Source organism: Neophocaena asiaeorientalis, unplaced genomic scaffold, assembly GCF_003031525.2.
Source record: "Neophocaena asiaeorientalis asiaeorientalis breed wild unplaced genomic scaffold, Neophocaena_asiaeorientalis_V1.1 scaffold275, whole genome shotgun sequence".
Classification (NCBI taxonomy): Eukaryota; Metazoa; Chordata; class Mammalia; order Artiodactyla; family Phocoenidae; genus Neophocaena; species Neophocaena asiaeorientalis.
This window is the reverse complement of record NW_020173679.1, coordinates 1,468,657-1,487,450: the sequence shown is the minus strand read 5'-3', so window position 1 is coordinate 1,487,450 and position 18,794 is coordinate 1,468,657. Positions and strand designations below refer to the sequence as shown.

General features: G+C 47.6%; 1 protein-coding gene across 4 annotated transcripts in view; it reads right to left on the bottom strand.

The window, feature by feature from the left end:
* The window catches only part of UBR4 (ubiquitin protein ligase E3 component n-recognin 4), a 127,492-nt gene that overhangs the window by 31,989 nt on the left and 76,709 nt on the right, over window positions 1–18,794 (bottom strand). For all 4 annotated transcript variants that reach the window (XM_024749779.1, XM_024749780.1, XM_024749781.1 and 1 more), the window contains 17 exons: window positions 17,397–17,546; window positions 15,944–16,171; window positions 15,109–15,187; window positions 14,388–14,633; window positions 12,898–13,066; window positions 12,231–12,375; window positions 11,567–11,652; window positions 10,763–10,850; window positions 10,308–10,501; window positions 8,443–8,682; window positions 7,890–8,028; window positions 7,037–7,162; window positions 6,794–6,922; window positions 5,672–6,015; window positions 3,905–3,995; window positions 3,481–3,565; window positions 3,174–3,301 (listed from right to left, as the gene is read on the bottom strand). In XM_024749779.1, the coding sequence (XP_024605547.1) occupies window positions 3,174–3,301; window positions 3,481–3,565; window positions 3,905–3,995; window positions 5,672–6,015; window positions 6,794–6,922; window positions 7,037–7,162; window positions 7,890–8,028; window positions 8,443–8,682; window positions 10,308–10,501; window positions 10,763–10,850; window positions 11,567–11,652; window positions 12,231–12,375; window positions 12,898–13,066; window positions 14,388–14,633; window positions 15,109–15,187; window positions 15,944–16,171; window positions 17,397–17,546 (2,667 nt within the window). The remainder of the gene's footprint in view (window positions 1–3,173; window positions 3,302–3,480; window positions 3,566–3,904; window positions 3,996–5,671; window positions 6,016–6,793; window positions 6,923–7,036; window positions 7,163–7,889; window positions 8,029–8,442; window positions 8,683–10,307; window positions 10,502–10,762; window positions 10,851–11,566; window positions 11,653–12,230; window positions 12,376–12,897; window positions 13,067–14,387; window positions 14,634–15,108; window positions 15,188–15,943; window positions 16,172–17,396; window positions 17,547–18,794) is intronic.

The window sequence follows — 18,794 nt, the reverse complement described above, 5'->3', positions numbered from 1 at the left end:
TGACTGTGCAGGATAAGGTGTAACTGGCTTCCTGCAGACAGTCTTATAGCCACATATACTAATTCCTATCCCAAGGCTGATTTGTAGTTTCGCAAACATAAATCTTCAAGGGGTCACTAAGCAGCCTCCAGAATTTAAAGAGCCATAACTAATCCCAAGGAGCCTACACAGCAGAGCCCCAGACTCTGGGTTCTCAAACTTTTTGACCTCAGGATCCCATTACTCTTAAAAATTACTAACTCCAGGGCTTCCCTGGTGGCGCAGTGGTTGAGAGTCCGCCTGCCGATGCAGGAGACACGGGTTCGTGCCCCGGTCTGGGAGGGTCCCACATGCCGTGGAGTGGCTGGGCTTGTGAGCCATGGCCGCTGAGCCTGCGCGTCCGGAGCCTGTGCTCCGCAACGGGAGAGGCCACAGCAGTGGGAGGCCCGCGTACCGCAAAAAAAAAAAAAAAAAAAAAAAAATTACTGACTCCGAAGAGTTCTTATGTGTGTAGCTCTCTCCATCAATATGTACCTATTAAAAATTAAGGTTCAGCAATTCTTAAAATATTTATTAATTCATTTAAAAGTAAGAATAAATCCATTACCTGGCAACCTAAATAACATTTTTTATATTTTCCCAAACAAAAATAATCTAGAGAAAGGAGTTGCACTGTTTTATATTTTTGAAACTGCTTAAAGACTGCCTTAATAAGACAGCTGGATTCTTATACCTGCTTCTGAGTTCAAACTGTTGTGATATGTTGTTTGAGGTGAAGTACTACTCACACAGATATTTAGTTGGAAAAAAGAATATTTTAATAGGTTTTTCAATTAATTGTGGATTTTTCCTTTGATACTAAACCAAAATTTAACAAATTATAGGTTCTTAAAGACTGGCTAGAATGAGGAATCTGAAACCAATCAATCAATGTCTCGTATTCCATTCCACTAAAATTCATCGTTTACTCTCACATGATTCGGTAACATGTACTGGTCATTTGGAAAATACTGGTTCACCAAGTTACATCAATTCCTCTTCAAGTGACCAGCTCACTTCATTCACTTTATAAGAAAATGTCTACCAAACACCCGATTCTGAACAACCACAATTTGCCCATCAGCCCTCCTTTCAAGCACAAACGGGTTCCATGAAAACAGCAACTGGTTCAGCTTGCAGCGCAGTCACACAAGTGCTTTTCCCCAGGACAACCGCTGCACTGCAGTGCGCCAGGGCACTGTCTCTGGGCCTCGCACATCGTCTTGCTGAATATTAAAAAGATTAGCTGGGCTTCCCTGGTGGTGCAGTGGTTAAGAATCCGCCTGACAATGCAGGGGACATGGGTTCGAGCCCTGGTCCGGGAAGATCCCACATGCCGCGGAGCAACGAAGCCCGGGCGCCACAACTACTGAGCCTGCACTCTAGAGCCCGCGAGTCACAACTACCGAAGCCCACGTGACTAGAGCCCACGCTCCGCAACAAGAGAAGCCACCGCAATGAGAAGCCCGCGCACCACAACGAAGAGTAGCCCCCACTCGCCACAACTAGAGGAAGCCTGCACGCAGCAACGAAGACCCAACACAGCCATAAATAAATAAATTAAATAAATAAAATGTTTAAAATCATTTAAAAAAAAGATTAGCACTCAGGAGTCAAGATTTACTAAAATTAACCTGCAATGCTTCATCAAGGACACTCTAGAGGGAAAGTGCACGGCAGGGAAGAGCACGGCTCTGAGTGGAGCTGGGCCCACAGCCTCTTCGGGCTAAGCCTCCAGTGGCCTCACCATCACTGACTTGGCACCATCAGCACAAACACCACGAAACAGCGAAGAGGGCAAATCACATCTTAGGGTAATTATGAAAGCAATGTTGACCTCACAGATTCCCTGGGAGTCTTGGGAACACCCAGGGATCTACGAGCCAAACTTTGAGAACTGCTGCTCTCTTTAGGCTAAAACTAAGCAAAATGTGAGGCTTCAGTGCTCAGAGAGTAAGAACCCTGTGGAAATCTTTTACCTCACACTGTGGGAAAAATGACAGTTACGTGGGGATGAGGTTCCTCTTTTCAATCAAGAACCAATTTTTATTTGCTGAGACTTAGCTCTGAGGCGAAGTAAACCTTCATCAAAGGGAAGGAAGGGGGGTCTTTTCTGAGGACTGTCCGGGCAGACCAGGGAAGGGAAACAGAGTAAACTGTTCATTGCCCAGCTTCCTCCCTACTGCTTACTACTCAGAACCCTACAATGAAGACTTCGTTTCCCACCAAGGGATCCCATCAGGATGGAGCAGGAAGGAGAGTGGCCCAAGGACTACAAAGATGGATAAGAGGCACTGACGGCCTCAGGCACGGCCGAGGGAAAGAATTACGGCCTGACCGGTGTAAGCAAGTCCATCCGTGGCTAGGCCATTTTAGGATTAAAAACCTGGCTTTATTCATTCACTTAACAATGATTTGCTGAGTGGCTATTAGAATGCTAGATACCACGCTATGCAATGGACACAAAAACATCTTAGTAAGACAACCCCTGGATTCGAGGAGCTCATAGCCAGCCTAGCAGAGAACTGGTTAATTGAAGGAGCAGCTGACAAAATGAAGGTGAGCATTCCAGGCAGAGGAGACACCATACAGCCACAAGTAACAGTTATTAAGGATTAACATGGGCCAGGCACTGCTCTGAGCACTTGATCTGCATTAAGTCATTTATTCTTCCCAACACTTCAGGTGGAAACTGTATTCCCATTTTATAGATGGGGTAACCAAGCAACCTAAGTTAAATAACGTGCCCAAGTCACAGTGCTAGTGAATGGAAGAGCTGGGATTTGAAATCAAGAGGTCTGCCTCAGAGCCCAGGACTTCCACCACTGCGCAAAACTGCATGTACAAAGGCACGGGGGTAGGAAAGAACACTGTGTCCTCTGGGAGCTGCGAGTCATCTGACGGGACCAGAGAAAGAGGCAGTCCTCCACGGCTAACCACTTTGTCCTATGTGTTTGTATTTCTGTGTTTGTTTTTCTCTTGAGTTCCCTCTGAGAAACCTTCCTTCTCAAAAACCCCAACCCATCTCTGCTGAACTGCCGCAAAGGAAGCATCGGTACCGCCCAGGGAGAGCGAGTTCAGGTGAGCAGAGGCCTTTAGAGGCAGGTCAGGTGCTGGCCGGGGCCTGTACCCCGCCCTCCCTCTCGGCCCCGTACCTTGTTCTTCTTGCTGGTGGGAGCAGGTGGTTTAATCAGCTTCTGCAAGATCCGCAGGCACATGAGGGTAATGTTCTCAACAACCACGGGAGTCTTAATGTTCACGGCCATGAGGAAAAGGCTGAGTGCTGGGCAGAGGAAGGAAAGGCAGAGTCAGACGTGATCACAGAACACATCACGCCTGCCGTGGCAAGGCTGCCCAAGCACAGCTTCCCCTGTCCTCTCCCGCCCTGCGCCTAGGACTGCGCCCTGAAGCCTCCTCTCCTTTCTCTGGCAAGCTGCTAACCAGACGTCCCCCCAAACTCACCACAGCGTAAGCGGAGCTCCCAGCAGCTGTCCTCCTTCGAGATAGAGTCTGTCAGCAACAGCATTTCATACTGAAGGCTACTTGCCTAGAAGGCCAACAGGAAGAGACATGAGTAGAGGAGGGTCTGCAGGGTCAATCCCAGGACTAGGGCTCACGTCCATGCTCAGATCCAGGGACTCAGCATTAGAACGTCTGGTCACAGGTGGACCATCAGAGAGACAGTGGAGAGATGGAGACCCTCCACAGGGCCAACCACTCATTTCTCTTCTCTCTGAGGCTGACTCTGACCTGGGAAAATTTTTGTGGGACATGAGCTCTGCAAATGTGCCTCTCCCTCCCTCCCTCTCGTCTCTGCAAACGAGACCAGCGGGGAGGAAGCCGAGCGAATGAAGGCAGAGAGTGAGGAGACGGCCAGCCTGCTCACCAGATCAGGATTGGCCCAGTGGCCCTTCAGGGCTGTGGAGACTTTGCCAATAATCAGGTCGTTCATTTGCTGGGTGGCCTCTGGATTGTCCCTAGGGAAGCAGAGAAAGGAGTCCTGTTATTCACCATTGGCTGTGTCCCTCCTTTGCACTTGAAGGAGCCCAGAGAAAAGGAAATCAATGTCTAGGGCTACCCAGCCTTCCCAGGGGCAAGAAGACACGCTAGCCCCACAAAACCCCGCTGTGTAATAAAAAGGGCACGCCCCAGCCGCCTTTCCTGGGAGGAGACGCCGACTGAGAACAGAGCAGCACTGACACACGGGGGATTTTCTCCCCAGCCCACATCCCAGGCTGCACAGCCCCCAGACACTGCCTGGTGTGTCAGTCTCCAGAATCTAGGTGTCCACCCTCAGCCTTGGCCACAACTCTTTCCTCATCTTCGCCAACTGCCCTCACTTCATTTCCCACAAGGCATCCACATTTCCCATCTATGTCCCTTTGTAATAATGTATATTTTAATAATAAAAAAAACCCACGAATTGTGTCACATCCCTTTCTTGCTTCCCAACGTGTCTTGAATAAAATCCAAGTCCTTATAATGGCCTACGAGACCCTACAGGACCAGGGCCCTGGCGATCTCTCACTAAATCCCCTCCCCTTTGTTCCCCCACTGGTATCCTTCACTCCATGCACAAGGGCTCCCCCGCCCCTCACACCCCGGGCACACCCCTGCCTCTCCTCCTGACACTTGCTATTTCCTCTGTGTGTAGCCCGCGCCTTCAGTATCTGCATGACTTGCCCCCTCACCCCACACAGGGCTCTGCTCAAGTATCACCCCTCAGAGATCGTCCTTGACCACTTTATCCTCCGCAGCAACCCCACCCACAATCAGAGTTGCCATCCCAGCAGTACCGCTCTTCACATCTAATCTCCTGACACTGTACCGTGTAATTACCTGTTTACTGCCCTTCTCCCCTGTAGAACGTAAGCTACATGAGTGCGGGGACTTTGTTTCATCTACCACTGTATCCTCAGAGTTTAGAACGGTGCCTAGCATTCAGCAGATGCTCAATAAATATTTGTTAGATGAGTGAATAAATAATACAGCAAGTAATACTTACCAACCAGCTAACATGTTCCAGAACTTATGCAACATACTCAGTAAATAATCCAAATCCAGCTGTGGGTACTGTATGGGTACAGACTAAGTACTCCACAAATATGAGTTATTACTTGCATGAATTATGTTAGTCTATCCTCACCACAAGACTTTAAGGTATTTGCCACTGTCAGTATTTCTCAGATAAGGAAACCTTAGGCTCAGAGAAGTTAAGAAATGTGTCCAAGGCACATAGTACAAAATATCCGCTACTGGGTCTTTCTGATCCAGATCCAAGCTCTTAATCCCTAGGCTCCACTGCTCCAACTGTCTTCTTCTGGGTGAGTCTTGAGTCCAAGTGCCCTGCTGCACCCTTCTCCTCCCTCACCAAAACTCAGAAACTGCTTCCTCAGGAAACCCCACTGGTACCAACCAAGTACAAGCCAAACATACTATCTACACGGAAACCCGGGCTTCAAATGCTCCCCAAGTTTGTTCAGCTATACCCAGGACCTCTTCCCATTTTTTTCCTCTATTATAAGCTAGCGAAGCTGTTTGGCAGGGAGAAGCACGGTTCCGTGCACCCTCTGGTGCTCCCAGCACCGCTGCCGCCCCCACCAAAGCACGAGCAGGCATGACCGGCCCCCGTCACCACGGCGCAAGCTCTGACCGGGTCAGGAGGCACATGAGCTGGCGGACCTCCTCCCGCATGGCCGCAGAGCCTCTGCGAAGATTATAATCAAAGAGCTCCCTGATGAGGCCCTGGGAGACGAGGATGTGCCTCAGGGCGGGGTTGGTGGCCAGGGCCCGGAGCAGGGTGATACAGTGCTCTGTGACGGCCGAGGCGCAGCCGTAGCACTTGGTGGAGGATGTGTGGCCACAGCCCAGGACGGACAAGGCGCGGTACTGGCTGGCAGTGAAGGTGGGCTGCACGGAGGTCCGAGATGATTTGGTGGCTGCTTCCCTCTGCTGCAGGTCGTATTCCAGCAACTCTTTGCGTGAAGCAAAAACTTTCTAAGGAAAAAGAAAAGACAAAGAAGAAAGAAATCAGCAATTAAAATAAAGAAAAAGAGGAAGTTAACTAGAAATCAGCTTTGGTTTGAAGAAACACTTTACATGCATTATCTAATTTAGCCCTCTTGATAACCTTACCAGTTAGATACTTTATCCCCATTTTATAGAGGAGGAAACAAGCTTAGAGGGGTTGGCTTGACCAAAGTAAGTGACAGAGTTAGAACTCAGCCTCTGATCACAGGCCCACGCCCTTAACTCCCACGTAACACTGTCTCATAAAGAACAAAGTCAGGAACGTAGGCACGTGTAGCAAAGATGGCACACCAGCAACTTAAGGGACAAGGACCCTGGCTCCTCTTGTCTGCGGCTAGCCTTCCCTCCCATGGGGGTGGGGTCGGTAACATGCCATCCACCGTATGGCCCACCCTGGTTGACTGGAGTTGGTGTGCCCTACCCTTCAAGCCTGCAAACACGTCTATCAGAAAAAACAGGAACAAAATCTTGGCACCTCATTTTTTTAAAACCAGTTAACCCCTCTACTAAAAGATGGGCTGTGAATGGTCAAGAAAAACACATCTATAATAATCTCCGTTATTCTGTTTTCCGGAATGAACTCAGCTCTCTACCGAGCACCCAAAACCGCTGTGGGTGAGAAGCTATGAGGCTGGGCAAGGGCACCCCTGGAGCTGAGCTGCTGGGGGAGAGCAAAGAACTGCTTTGGAAACGACATCGATAACACACGACAAAGCACACTGTCCAGCTGCTCCCGTTTCTCTACCTGGATGATTTTGGAGAGTTCATCGAAAGAGTTCTTGCAGTCCCCACAGTACTCCTGCGCCAACTGCAGGATGTACCGGTTCACACTGGCTGAGGTGGAACTGATGCCCCCAGCCGTCCCCGAGTCATCCTGCAACCAAGAGGGAAGCTGTCAGCCTTCCACCATGAGATGGCCTCACCCAGGGGCTAGTCTTCTGCTTCTGATCCAGAACCCTCTCCAAATGTCCCTCCAGCTTTGGACTACCTGCGGCTTTTCAGGAGCTGCCTCGTTCACTTTGCAGAGCAGGTTCTCCAGCTGTGGCCGATGTCCCATCAGCTGGTGATACACTCGATCAGCTTTGTCCAGAAGTGTGTTAATGTTGGAAACAGCCTAGACAGGAAGAGACAGGGGCGTGCGTGAAGGCTCGTCAGCATGAAGATTTTCCCCGAGTGATCAGTCAGGGACCTCTAGGTCAGGTACTGTGTTTCATACGTTATTTCTATTCTTCACAATAATCCTGTGGGGAGGGTATGTTATTTTCAATAAGACACAACGTATACGACATACGTATAAATAAACAATGCTGAGAGCAGTGACTGAGGCCAGGTCACACAGTACTAAAAAGCACAGGTGGAACTGGAACTTTCAATCTTCTGACTCCAAAGCCAGGTGTTCTTTTGCTTTGCCAGGCTGCTGCTGCTAGTGACTATCCTGACAGTTGCCCCCTCTTCCCTGTCCTCCCATATCCAGTCCCACCACATCAGGCTGGCAGAGAACCAGCCCCTGGACAAGCCAACAATGAGGGAAGGCCAGCAGCTGCAATTTGAAGCAGCCTGTGGAACAAATGCAGGGCAAGTCACCCAACTTCTATCTGCCTTTCCAAATCTTGTCATTTGTCGCTTGAGATATTCTAGTTTCATTAACATGTCTCCAAAATCCTACACAAACCATGTGTTCCAATATATCTGTCTTACTTGTTGCCACTCAAAAGCTGAGCCCTGAAAACAGTGCTGAGTTGAGAAAACTTCAGCTAGAAGGAAAAGCACACTCCCCACATCAGCTCAGTCCACAGCTCAGATCAAAGCCCTGCCTGAGTCTCGGACGGATGCGGCCTTACCTTCTTCCGATCTTCTTCATTCTCAATGGGATCCACTGCACAGCAAGGCTTGGCATAGAGCATGAAGTCGAAGCGAGCGTATTTACAGAAGCCACAGGCATTGCACAGGAAGGGGTCCTTTTCATCATAGTTGATGGATCTGAAAAACCACAGTGATTGGGTCAGGGGGCAGCAGAGGATTTGTAGGGAGGGGAGATGGACCACGCCACATCTGTACACTGCAAACTATTGCAGGGACTCTCGGAGGGGCAGCAGCAAATAGGCGAGGATGACTTAAGCAACCAGGTAACAAGAAAGGGAGACCCAGAACCAAGCCTAGGGACCCCAGCACCACCCACCACTGGATGGTCTCGTGACTTCACATGCATGCGCACGCCCACACACACCCCACTCTTCCCCTTCCCTCCCCTTTTCCATCCTTGAACTCTGCACTCTACAAACCCATAATCCTGTAGTTATTATGAGGGCACCACACAATGAAATTGAGCACAAGGAGACTCTTACAGAAAAATACAAGGAATGTGCCTGGCCTGGGTGACAACCACTCACTTACCTGCATTTGTGACACTGGTAGACATTCTCTCCACAGTTGCCGCAGACCCCTGGGTTGGCAGGGACTGACGCACTACAGCGTGGGCACTGCAGGGTCTCCGTGGAGGCCTGATAGTTTTCATAGAAGTCTGCAAACTCAATCATCAGGTTGGAAGCCACTATTGGCAAAGGCAGGTCGATCTTCACCTCTGTCTGCCCGGGGGTCAGCTGAACCTTCTTGGCTTTGTGCCAGCGAGCTGGCCTAGGAGAGACAGTGTCAGACAGAGGGGCAGATGGCCTAAGAGCCTCTCTCTCACAAGACCCTCAGCAGTGACAGTCTGATGAGACGAAGAGAAGACTGTCCCTACCTATTCTTCTAAGGCAATTAAGTCTAAGGAAAGGAAATCTGGCAAATAAAAGCAACTTAATTTAAAAAATGTTTCCTCTATTCTTTCTCTCTTAAAAAAAGGGGGGGGGGAGAACATACAGGTGCTTTAAGACATTATATATGATAATTTTTGATACTCCAGAAAAACAAGGGAATGCACATCAAGGGAAGATATTACTCCAAGAGCATGCCACGCTGAAGCCCGGAATCCCAAGAGGTACCGTGATGACGACTGCCATGAGTTCCTATCAAGACAACTACCTTGGAAGGATAACACTCAGGTTACTTTAGAGAGGCAGAGGGACATACCAGGATCCGGACCAAGTGCCAAGTAGAGTCAGAAAGAGTAAAGGCATGGGATAATTTAGAGGTAATTATATGACTACGATTAGACCTAATATTTACTGAGCGCTTACTATGCGTCAGGCTCTGTTCTCAGCACTTCACATATACTAATACATTTAATCCTTAAAATAACACCCTGAAAGTGTGTTATTTTTACAGTTAAGGAAACTTTTTTACATTTTACAGTTAAGGAAACTGAGGCTACGTAAATTCTACAAGGGATGTGAACCCACAGTCTCATTCCAGAGTCTGAGGTCTTTACCAGCAGCTACGCTGACTCTACACAACAGAAAATCAAATCCACCTTCTCCAGAGGGAACTGGGTCATCCCAATGAGCAGCTTCTACTTGCAGATCATCAATGTCAACTATGCTTTTCAAACGACAAAGAGAAAACTTCCTTTAAGCAGAGCTCCTGTGGCCATTTGTTCATGTGGTACATGCTAGCTTTATGCTACCTTTAGAGTAATACCAACACTTCCATTCTATGCACAGAGCAGCACTCCCTGTAGGTCTAAACATTCAAGTAGCAACTACTTACATTCTCTGCCCAACATAAATGCCTGAGTCTTCAACAACAAGTGGTCTGTCTCTGTAAAAGCTGACACTATATAACCCATGCTAGTGTCTTCTTTGGCCCATATACAACATGCCTTGAGATTCAGGTGTTGGGACAGATAGTCTAGAAAGATCCAACATCAACATATGTAGAGGGAATGCACCATGCAGAAATGGAAGGACTTCAAACTAGAGAACCTCCTTGAGAAATACTGCCTGCTCTGTGAACAAGAGAACAGTGTCTTAATCCAAGAAACAACTACTTCCCCTATAGAATCGTCTATCTAAAAATAGAACCGCTCTAGTTAACATGGGTATGAGAAGCCTAGAGTCCCCGTCACTCAGCTTCCTTTCAGGCTGTTGAAGATCTTAGACCCTGAGGGCTCCATGGGACATACATAATTTCAAAATAGTTTTCGTCAGCATCCTTAAGAACTGGTGTTTCACCTGTGTCCTTCAGCCATGACCTAAGGAGGCAAGAGGACATACTAGGCCTCCAGGAATGTGCTGCTTTACCTGATTCCAGCAATCAAAGGCAACAACTGGTATTGAGCCTCATAAGCCTGCTGCCCCTCCCCAGGTCTGAAAAGCCCGTACTTGTTTTTCAGCTCCACGATGGCCTGCACAGTTCGGTTGTTGTAATAGAGGTTGATAGTCCGCACCATCTTGGTCCGTTTCAGGTCCCCAATTTTCACCGTCACTTTGCTGATGGTGTGGCTGCCAATGAGCTTCACAACCTGCTGGGTGGTGGTGTACCTTGTGTCCACTTTAATGGAAGACAGCTTGATATACTAAACGCAAAAGTAAACACGAAACAGTGTGTTAGTTCAAGGCTAACGGCTCCTCCTGTCCTCTTCAAAACTCATCAGTGTAACCCACTCTTCACCCATGGATGAAGTTTCTATTTAAGGTAGCAGGGCAGGTAAGGCTTAATACAACTGCAACCAACCACTGGGAGAGGGATGCCTATGCAGTAATAATCAACCTCTAAAAACAAGAAACCCACTGGCCCTGTAAGTCTCGGGACTGTCCATGTTAAAGATGTCACTTACACAAAATGGCACTTCTGGATTATTACACACCAGGCAGGGATCACTCTCCAGGTAATAGCCATCAAACTCCACTAGGCCAGACAAGGTGCTAAGGAAGAAAGCAGTCTTAGCATAAGGAGATTTTCATTTTAGAAAGCATGGAGCTTCACAAAGAAGCCATGAGAAAACCATGGCTCAATATTCCCCAAGGCAAGCTCCACTCTAGTGAGAACACAAGGAAATGTGAGAAATCCCAACAGAGTTAAGTCACAGGAAGGGAATTTCAACTGAGTGACCTTAGACGTTCCCTATTTCTGAGCTGTTCTGAGGACACAGGAATCCTAAATGTTACATTAAAATTTGACTCAAAGAAGAGTCACAATTTAATTTACTAAAAATCACTGAATTGTACGCTTGTAATGCATAAATTTTGTTGTATGTAAATTATACCCCAATCAAGTTTGGAGGAAAAAAAAGAACAGTCACTAATAAACCAGGGAAATAATAAACTGACAGTTTTAAACAACAGTGTCTTCCAAAATTTTTTTTTTTTTTTAATGCAGCCATTTCTGTAAACTTGCCTTATGTGATTTACACTTAGTCCCTTGAAAACTAGAGACCTTCTTAAATCATTGCTTACCAAACCCTAATTCAGCAGTTACATTTTGAGCACCTTCTATGCACAAGGCCCCAACTACAAGGGAGGGATTCAAAGACCAACTAGACAGGAGAGTATTGATTCATAAATAAGAGCCAATCAATGTGGAAATAGCAACTGGACTGTTGACCGAGCTTCAAATAGGAAGAAAGCAGAACAAAACTCACTTGTAAATGTTGGAGTTGGGATGGTTGGTAAGAATGTGGTTCTGAGTACGAAGAATCTCCACAGCCTTCTGTGAATATTCTTTCAACTGAAAACAGAAGTCCATATAGGACCAGAATTAAAGCCCAAGGGAAAGTCTTACTGGCAAAGACTTTTCCTCTGCTTTCTAGCTGATACCGCCCTAGAAGTAGCAGCCCTCATTCAGAATCAAACAAAGCTGAGCCTAACTCCTAGTCATTTAAAGGATTCTATCTTCTTTAGTAGTTTCCACGATCTTAGTGACAGCCCCTCTTTCTATATCTTGTGGAGGAAGAGAAATTTTATTATTATGGAGAAGCCATGAAATGGTTATCTAATTGCAAAAACACGTTGGATATGTGATCAGGACTGCCAGGAAACCCAGAGGAGCACTTTCTTTCCCAAGCAACTTTAATGAGTTGCATTTTCTTCCCCACTTTATCTACTTCTACTGGCTAAGCCAAATTCAGACGATACTTATTTGCTAGCGTCTATTATCTAGGTGGCATACATACTGGGAGTGCTTAATATATACTTAAAAGAGATTTCATATATGTACTCCCATGTGGGTTGATCATAACGTTAACTCAAGATAAAAAAGGTTAAAATGTGGCAAGTCAGCCTCTCCAACCATCAATCATCTGTTACCTTCTTCTCTGTTTGTGGGGTTTTCAAGGAGAAATATCCTAGTAGGTCCACAAATTGGGCAGCCTTACGACCATAGGCTGGGAGTTCTGGCCATATAGACCACATCAGATCTAGCAGGAGCTCCTGCTGAGATTTGCTAGAGTTTCTGTAGATAAATGACAGTTCATATTATAAGCAGCAGAAAACCCTGAGGTTCCTTTATTTATCAACAAGGCCCAGGTACCGTTTTGGAGATGTATCTATTTCCCCACAACTATGGGTTAAGTCTGAATGGCTCTACTGTTCCTTTGACAATCAACCTTAACAGATGTAGCATGATCCTTTCCTGTCTTCAGGAGGTGATTTATTCCCATCATCTGACATCTCTCAATGGCAGAAACTGAGCTTTGTTACCCTAAAGAGTCAAGCCTGGTCATTTCACAAACTTGTAAACATAGCCTTCTCAGTGGAAAACAGATCATCTCTTGCTTCTGACATCAGTTTAATAGCCAAAAAGCAGATAACTCAATGAAGAAATCTGTAATAGTCAAGAGGATTCAGATTGGTGTAAATACTTATAGTATGGACGACCTTGAGTATGGAACATAGAGCCAAGACAGAACTGTTGATACATCACCCACTCTGGTCCCAGACCCACAGTCTGCTAAAACTAAGCCCCGGACCCTACCTGTAGATATGCAGTGTCAGGCAGTGGGCCTGCCAGCGCACCGAGGAAGAATTGGACTCTAAGAGGAAGCAACGCAGAAACTGGACCAAGGTCTCCTTATCTGCAAATTTGTTCAGCTGGTTCACCAGAGCTGTGCACAGCTGATCCTCCTGGCTTCCTGAGCTCTCACCTGCAAGATCAAGGCAGGACTGAAGGGCTGAAAAGTAGGAAGAAGTGGTCTAGGGTCCTACAGCCAGTGCTCAGGTGGAAAGAGAGGGAATTCTGTCCATGTTTTAAAGTTTCACCAAAATGGTTATGATTTGAAAACAACTTTCAGGGGCTTCCCTGGTGGCACAGTGGTTGGGAGTCCGCCTGCCGATGCAGGGGACGCGGGCTCGTGCCCCGGTCCAGGAGGATCCCATGTGCTGCGGAGCGGCGGGGCCCGTGAACCATGGCCGCTGGGCCTGCGCGTCCGGAGCCTGTGCTCCGCAACGGGAGAGGCCACAACAGTGAGAGGCCCGCGTACCGCAGGGGGAAAAAAAAAAAACTTTCAGTTGGTTACTGAGAGACAAAAAGTCAGCCCCAGATATAATAATCCTACCAAAAAAAGTACCTCTACAAGCCTGGCACCGAAAAAGATAGTCACATTGGAGAAGGAATTTCCTTTCAGAAGTTTGCTACCTACAACAGTCAACATTACCACAGACTGGCACAGAGAGATCTGAATAATTCATTGGGGAATGTGAACCTCAACTGCTCTCCACCAATCACCTGTCTCAGGCCTCCAAGGACCATGAAAATCAGGAACGCAGAAAAACGCTTTTGCCTTTCTGATGGCAAGGAATCAGCTAAAGCTCACTACAGTGTCCATTTGTAGAGCATTTACCAGTTTACAAGGCACGTTTATAAGCATAGTTTCATTTAACACCGACAATCTCTCCACGAAGCAAGTGTTATTATTTCATATTAAAAGAAACTTGGGCCTAGTAAAAATGTTTGGTGCACTTTGACCTTTCCCGTTACAGACACTAGGTACGGAAGTCACACTCTTTAAGGTGTCACCTTCAACATAACTGAAAATGACACTAGAGGGCATTTGGGTTTTAGGTCCCTGTAAATCAGGATGAAAAACCTTTCAGAAGAAGAGAATGACAAACTTATGGTTACCAAGGGGGGAAGGGGGGAATGCAATGAACTGGGAGATTGGGACTGACATGTATACACTACTACGCGTAAAACAGATAACTAATGAGAACCTACTGTATAGCACAGGGAACTCTACTCAATGCTCAGTGGTGAACTAAGTGGGAAGGAAATCTAAAAAAAAAGGTTATATATGTATACGTATGACTGATTCACTTTGCAATACAGTAAGAAACTAACACAACGTTGTAAAGCAACTATACGCCAATAAAAATTAATAAAAAAGAAGAAGAAGAGAATGAACGATGTGCTCTCAGAGAGACTAGAACACATCACCCTGGTCACTGAGACAAGAAGGTGACCCTTACCCTCTTTCTCCTTTTCCTTTTCTTCTTTCTTACTCTTCTTTGTGGACGACTTTGACTGTGTTGTGGCTTGTCCAGAACCAGTGGCCACAGGGGCTGAGGAGGAGGAAGCACTGGAGGGCCCTGCCGAGGCCGCCAGTGCAGCGAGGACTTTGCTGCCGCACAGAGCACAGGAGAGCAGCTGCAGCAGCACGGGAGACACCCCCTCATCCACCAAGAAGCTGACTTGGAGGAGGAAGTACAGGACAGCTGCAGGCAGAGGAGACAAGGGCTCAGCTCTGACACAACTGCGAGACTCACACACAAGAACGGGAGCACCTGCTCCAGACGCCAGGGCTGCCCTACTCCCACCACCTCCTTTGTCCAGGTTCTCTGCTGGAAGTTCCCAGAAGAATTTACACCCTCTTTGGAAATATCTGACAAGTACTGCAACAACTACACAGAGGCTGGCTCCCAGCCCCCACTCCTGTGAAGATGATTCTCCTCCTTAGTTGACCACAACAATATGCTTGTTGTGGTCCCACCGCACCCCACATTTTGTCTATGGACGCTTAGCAATCTTGTAAGTTTTTACTTGTCTTCTTTGCTGGGCAGAGTTCTGTCTATCTTGCTCATGGCTGTATCTCTAGAACCCAGTTTAACGCTTGGCATATAGTGGGCTTCGATGAACAGTTCTTGAAGGAATGAATGAGTAACAGCAACCAAAAGGAGAAGCACTGCTTACAGTCATCTTTGATGCAGAATTTCTGCCAGTTGATGGTTCGCTGGGCAGCAATCTCTGCACAGGCTTTCAGGTGCTCCATCTGAAATGGAAAGCAATCACCAGAAACGACCCACACCTGCTGTCTTGAGGGGTCATCACCTCAGCTTTGGACTACAAACCCTCGCCCTCTGTGCAAGGTTGATCGGTGCCCCGGTGAACCTGGGGCCAAGGCCCAAACACTGAGCCTCCTACATTCAACGTCCCACCACACAAAGCCCTTTTGTTTTCAGGGATTCTTCAGACCACTCAATAATGCAGCAGGAAAGGTAGGTCATGACGTAAGACACTACAATCCAGTTTATTTTTTTCTTGCTAAAAGCATAATAGTAAGAACACTGGATTAGGAGTCTTTAACACTGAAGATGTTCTTCCTAGATGTTCCTATGCAGTATATTCAATTTACTCCCCAAAGTCAAACAACTGATCTTAGGCGATAATACATCATTTCTTTAGTATTCAGGGACAAAAATGAGAGGTGCACAGATCCCGGGTTGATCCTGTCCACGACATGAGCAAATGACACTGGTAGAAAGCCCAAGCCACCCCTCCTCACAACAGAGGAACCACTGCCAGGTGGGGGTGGGACCAGGGAGGGGCAATCGCAGACCCTGAAGCCAACTGCATGTGGTATAGCACCCAGTTGGGTATCATGGATCTACCCTGCTCGCAACCCTGGCCATGATGTTCTCAAAATACTGAAAAGCCCTGTGTGTGCTGCTCCATCCTATTACCTACTTGGCTGCGCCTCGTCCACAGCCTCCCCTGCCCTACCACACCACCCCAACACCGGCCGTACCAGGCTGATGAGCGTGTCATACTGCAGGGCAGAGCCAGAGCTGGCTGTAACCACACTTGCCCGGAGGAAGATCCCCTGCTCCTCCAGCAGCTTCTTGATCCCGCGCACATGGGAGTCGAGGGTGTGCAAATCCCGGAGCTGGCGGTATTTCTCCTTTGACCCACAGATGAAGAGCAGAAGTTTGCGGACTTGCCGGCGCACAAATGGAGTTTGCTGGATCATCAGGTACTTGAGGGGAGAAACGACACAAAGAGTCAATGACTCTGGAACTGTATCTGTACCAGCCACAGCGCCTTGGGTTTTCATGAGCTGTTACTAAAAACTGGTAACACAAACCAAGCTACTTCCCTGCAGTCAAGCTAGGCCCTGGTGAACTTTAGTATTCCTTACAAGGACCAGCAGAAAGAAAGGCATAGAAAGAAAAACGTCAAAAAGGGAAAAGGAGCAACATTCCTGCTACCGCTCATGGAGTACTTAGGAATCTATAGGAGGCTGGTCTGCACTCCAGCCCACCCAGAATGAACGTGTGAAGAAAAATAACATTCAGAATCTCTCTTTCAGGTAAAAGAGGTGGGGAAGAAGCTGCGCCGTTCCATCTACATGACTTGAAATGGCTGTTTGGGGTTTGCGAACATTATTCTTCCCAGAGTTCATCTCATGCTTGCTGTGCAGGTTATTCAGCCATTTCCTCTCGGCTCCAAAGCCACCCCACCACACCCTGCTCTGTGACGTCCAGTCCAGAACTAAAGCTAGCTGCGCTGTTTCTTGCCGGCTGGTCCCCTCTTAGGTTCTGCCAGTGGGGAGCACTGGAGGGACACCAAAAGGCGGGAGGGAGAGAAGGGACTTGCTCCTTCCCACCTGCCTGCCATCCTAGGAGCAGCCCTTCACCCTAGCGGCCTCCAGCATCTCTTCAACAGTCAAGGACAAACCAGGTCCGGACGGTCCTGTTCGCCGGCTTCTTTTAGAACTTCCAGAGTCCACCACATCACACCCCTTCCGGGCTCCTGAGGTGCGAGCAGCAACAGCCCCTCCTCAGCCCCACCGGGCCTCTCCGCTGCCTTCAGGGGGCTGTTGGCGGCTGCTGCCTGCGGTTACTACCCCTGTGTTACCACAATGTGCCCTCTTTATCTTTTCGGTTCTTCAGTGGCTGCTTAACCAATTCTCTATATTAAAATCCCTCAGTTCATTTAACCAGCATACTTTCTGTTTTCCGGGCAGAGTCCAAACTATGAAACTTGTCCATTATCACCACATGTGGGGGAAGGTAAAGTGGATGGCTTGCTCTGATACGCATCTTCCACAGTCTCACCACATAGTACACTCTGGAGGGGCAAGCCCTAAATGGTGGGAGGGGCTCTGATGGGGGAAATACCACATGATGGTTAGGATGCCAGGGAGCCACAAAGGCAGTCACAGCCGCTGTGTCCTCTCCTCGACTGGGACCTTCACTCACCTCTGAGAGAAAGTAAAACCACGAATGATCAAAGACCGGAGGTGGGATTCGAGAATTGGTGTCAGCGATCTTTTTGATTTGGTATGGCAGCCTCAGTACCATCTCTGTGAGAAGCTGAGTATAGGCCTCAAACACGTCAGCAGCATGGCCCTGGGAGAAGAACATTTGTATAAGAACCTGTGATTGACAACTTCCCCTGACCACAGTTAGGAATAAGGCTGGTCTATTGCTCACTAGGAGTACCTCACGTTGGAGATGGTAAATGGCACCTTTCAAAGCTGGAGCCTTCACTGACGGATAGTTTAGTTTACAAACCCAGGAAGACCCCAGGCTCCCGGGGGCAATTTCACTACATGCAAAGCTTATTGTGGAGGCAGATCTCACTGCTCTTTAAAAGTTCTAACATTTCACTCTGGTTTTTGACACTGGATTGATTTTACTCTGCTTACACAAAAATCAGAATAGGAAAAAATTGAAAAAACAGTAATGGAGAAGGATTTCTGACTTTCTATGAGATGTATTCCATTCCCTAGAACCAAAGCTTTCCATGACAACAAGAAACATCCGTGTAACCAAGGGGGTGTCAAAGATCACTAAACTCAGTCGAGATCCTGGGCCCACACACAGAGGCAGGGGTACCGAGAGATTGAGGACAACGGAAACAACAGCTATCCTACAACCTGTGTGGTCCCCAGGAAGAGACTGTGAGAGTTTGGGGGCATGTGTCCCACATATTCAATCACCAGCTGTTTATCAGATCTATGTCAAGCACTGGGCGTGTGAAGAGAAATAAAATATGGTCTTTGCTGATAGTCTGGAGGGGAAGACTCCACATGTGTGCACAGGGCGCTCTGGGACCCAAGGAAAGGCCATCTCGCTCAGACAGCAGAAAAGTGTTCTGGGGAAAGATCCAATACTTGAGCTGGGTCTTGAAGAAGGGCTAGGAGTTAACTAGACAGGGGAAGGAAGGGATGCAGAAGGAGAGGGAAAAATTTCTGAAGGGACAGCATGTACGCTGGGAGAGACACACAGATTAGCAGGGCTGCATGCAGGGGTGTTACAGTTGATAAAGTAGAGAGAGTTAAGTAGATAGCTGGATCGGCAAAGAACTTTTTGGCTGAAAAGTTATGGAAAACCACTAGAAGGTTATACAAAGAGACGGACATGACCAGATTCACAATTTGTGCCCTGTTACACTCCCTTACTATTCGAAGCAGTCCTGAGTATGCAATAAGCAGCACAGCTACCCCAGGCCATCTTGCTCCACTACGTGGACTCCAATGGAACAGAAATGGTAATAATAATTTACATTTATTGAGCACTGCTATGTGCTAGGCACTGCGCTTTACCAACATCACCTCATCCGATGCTCACAACAACTCTATAAAGCAGATACTA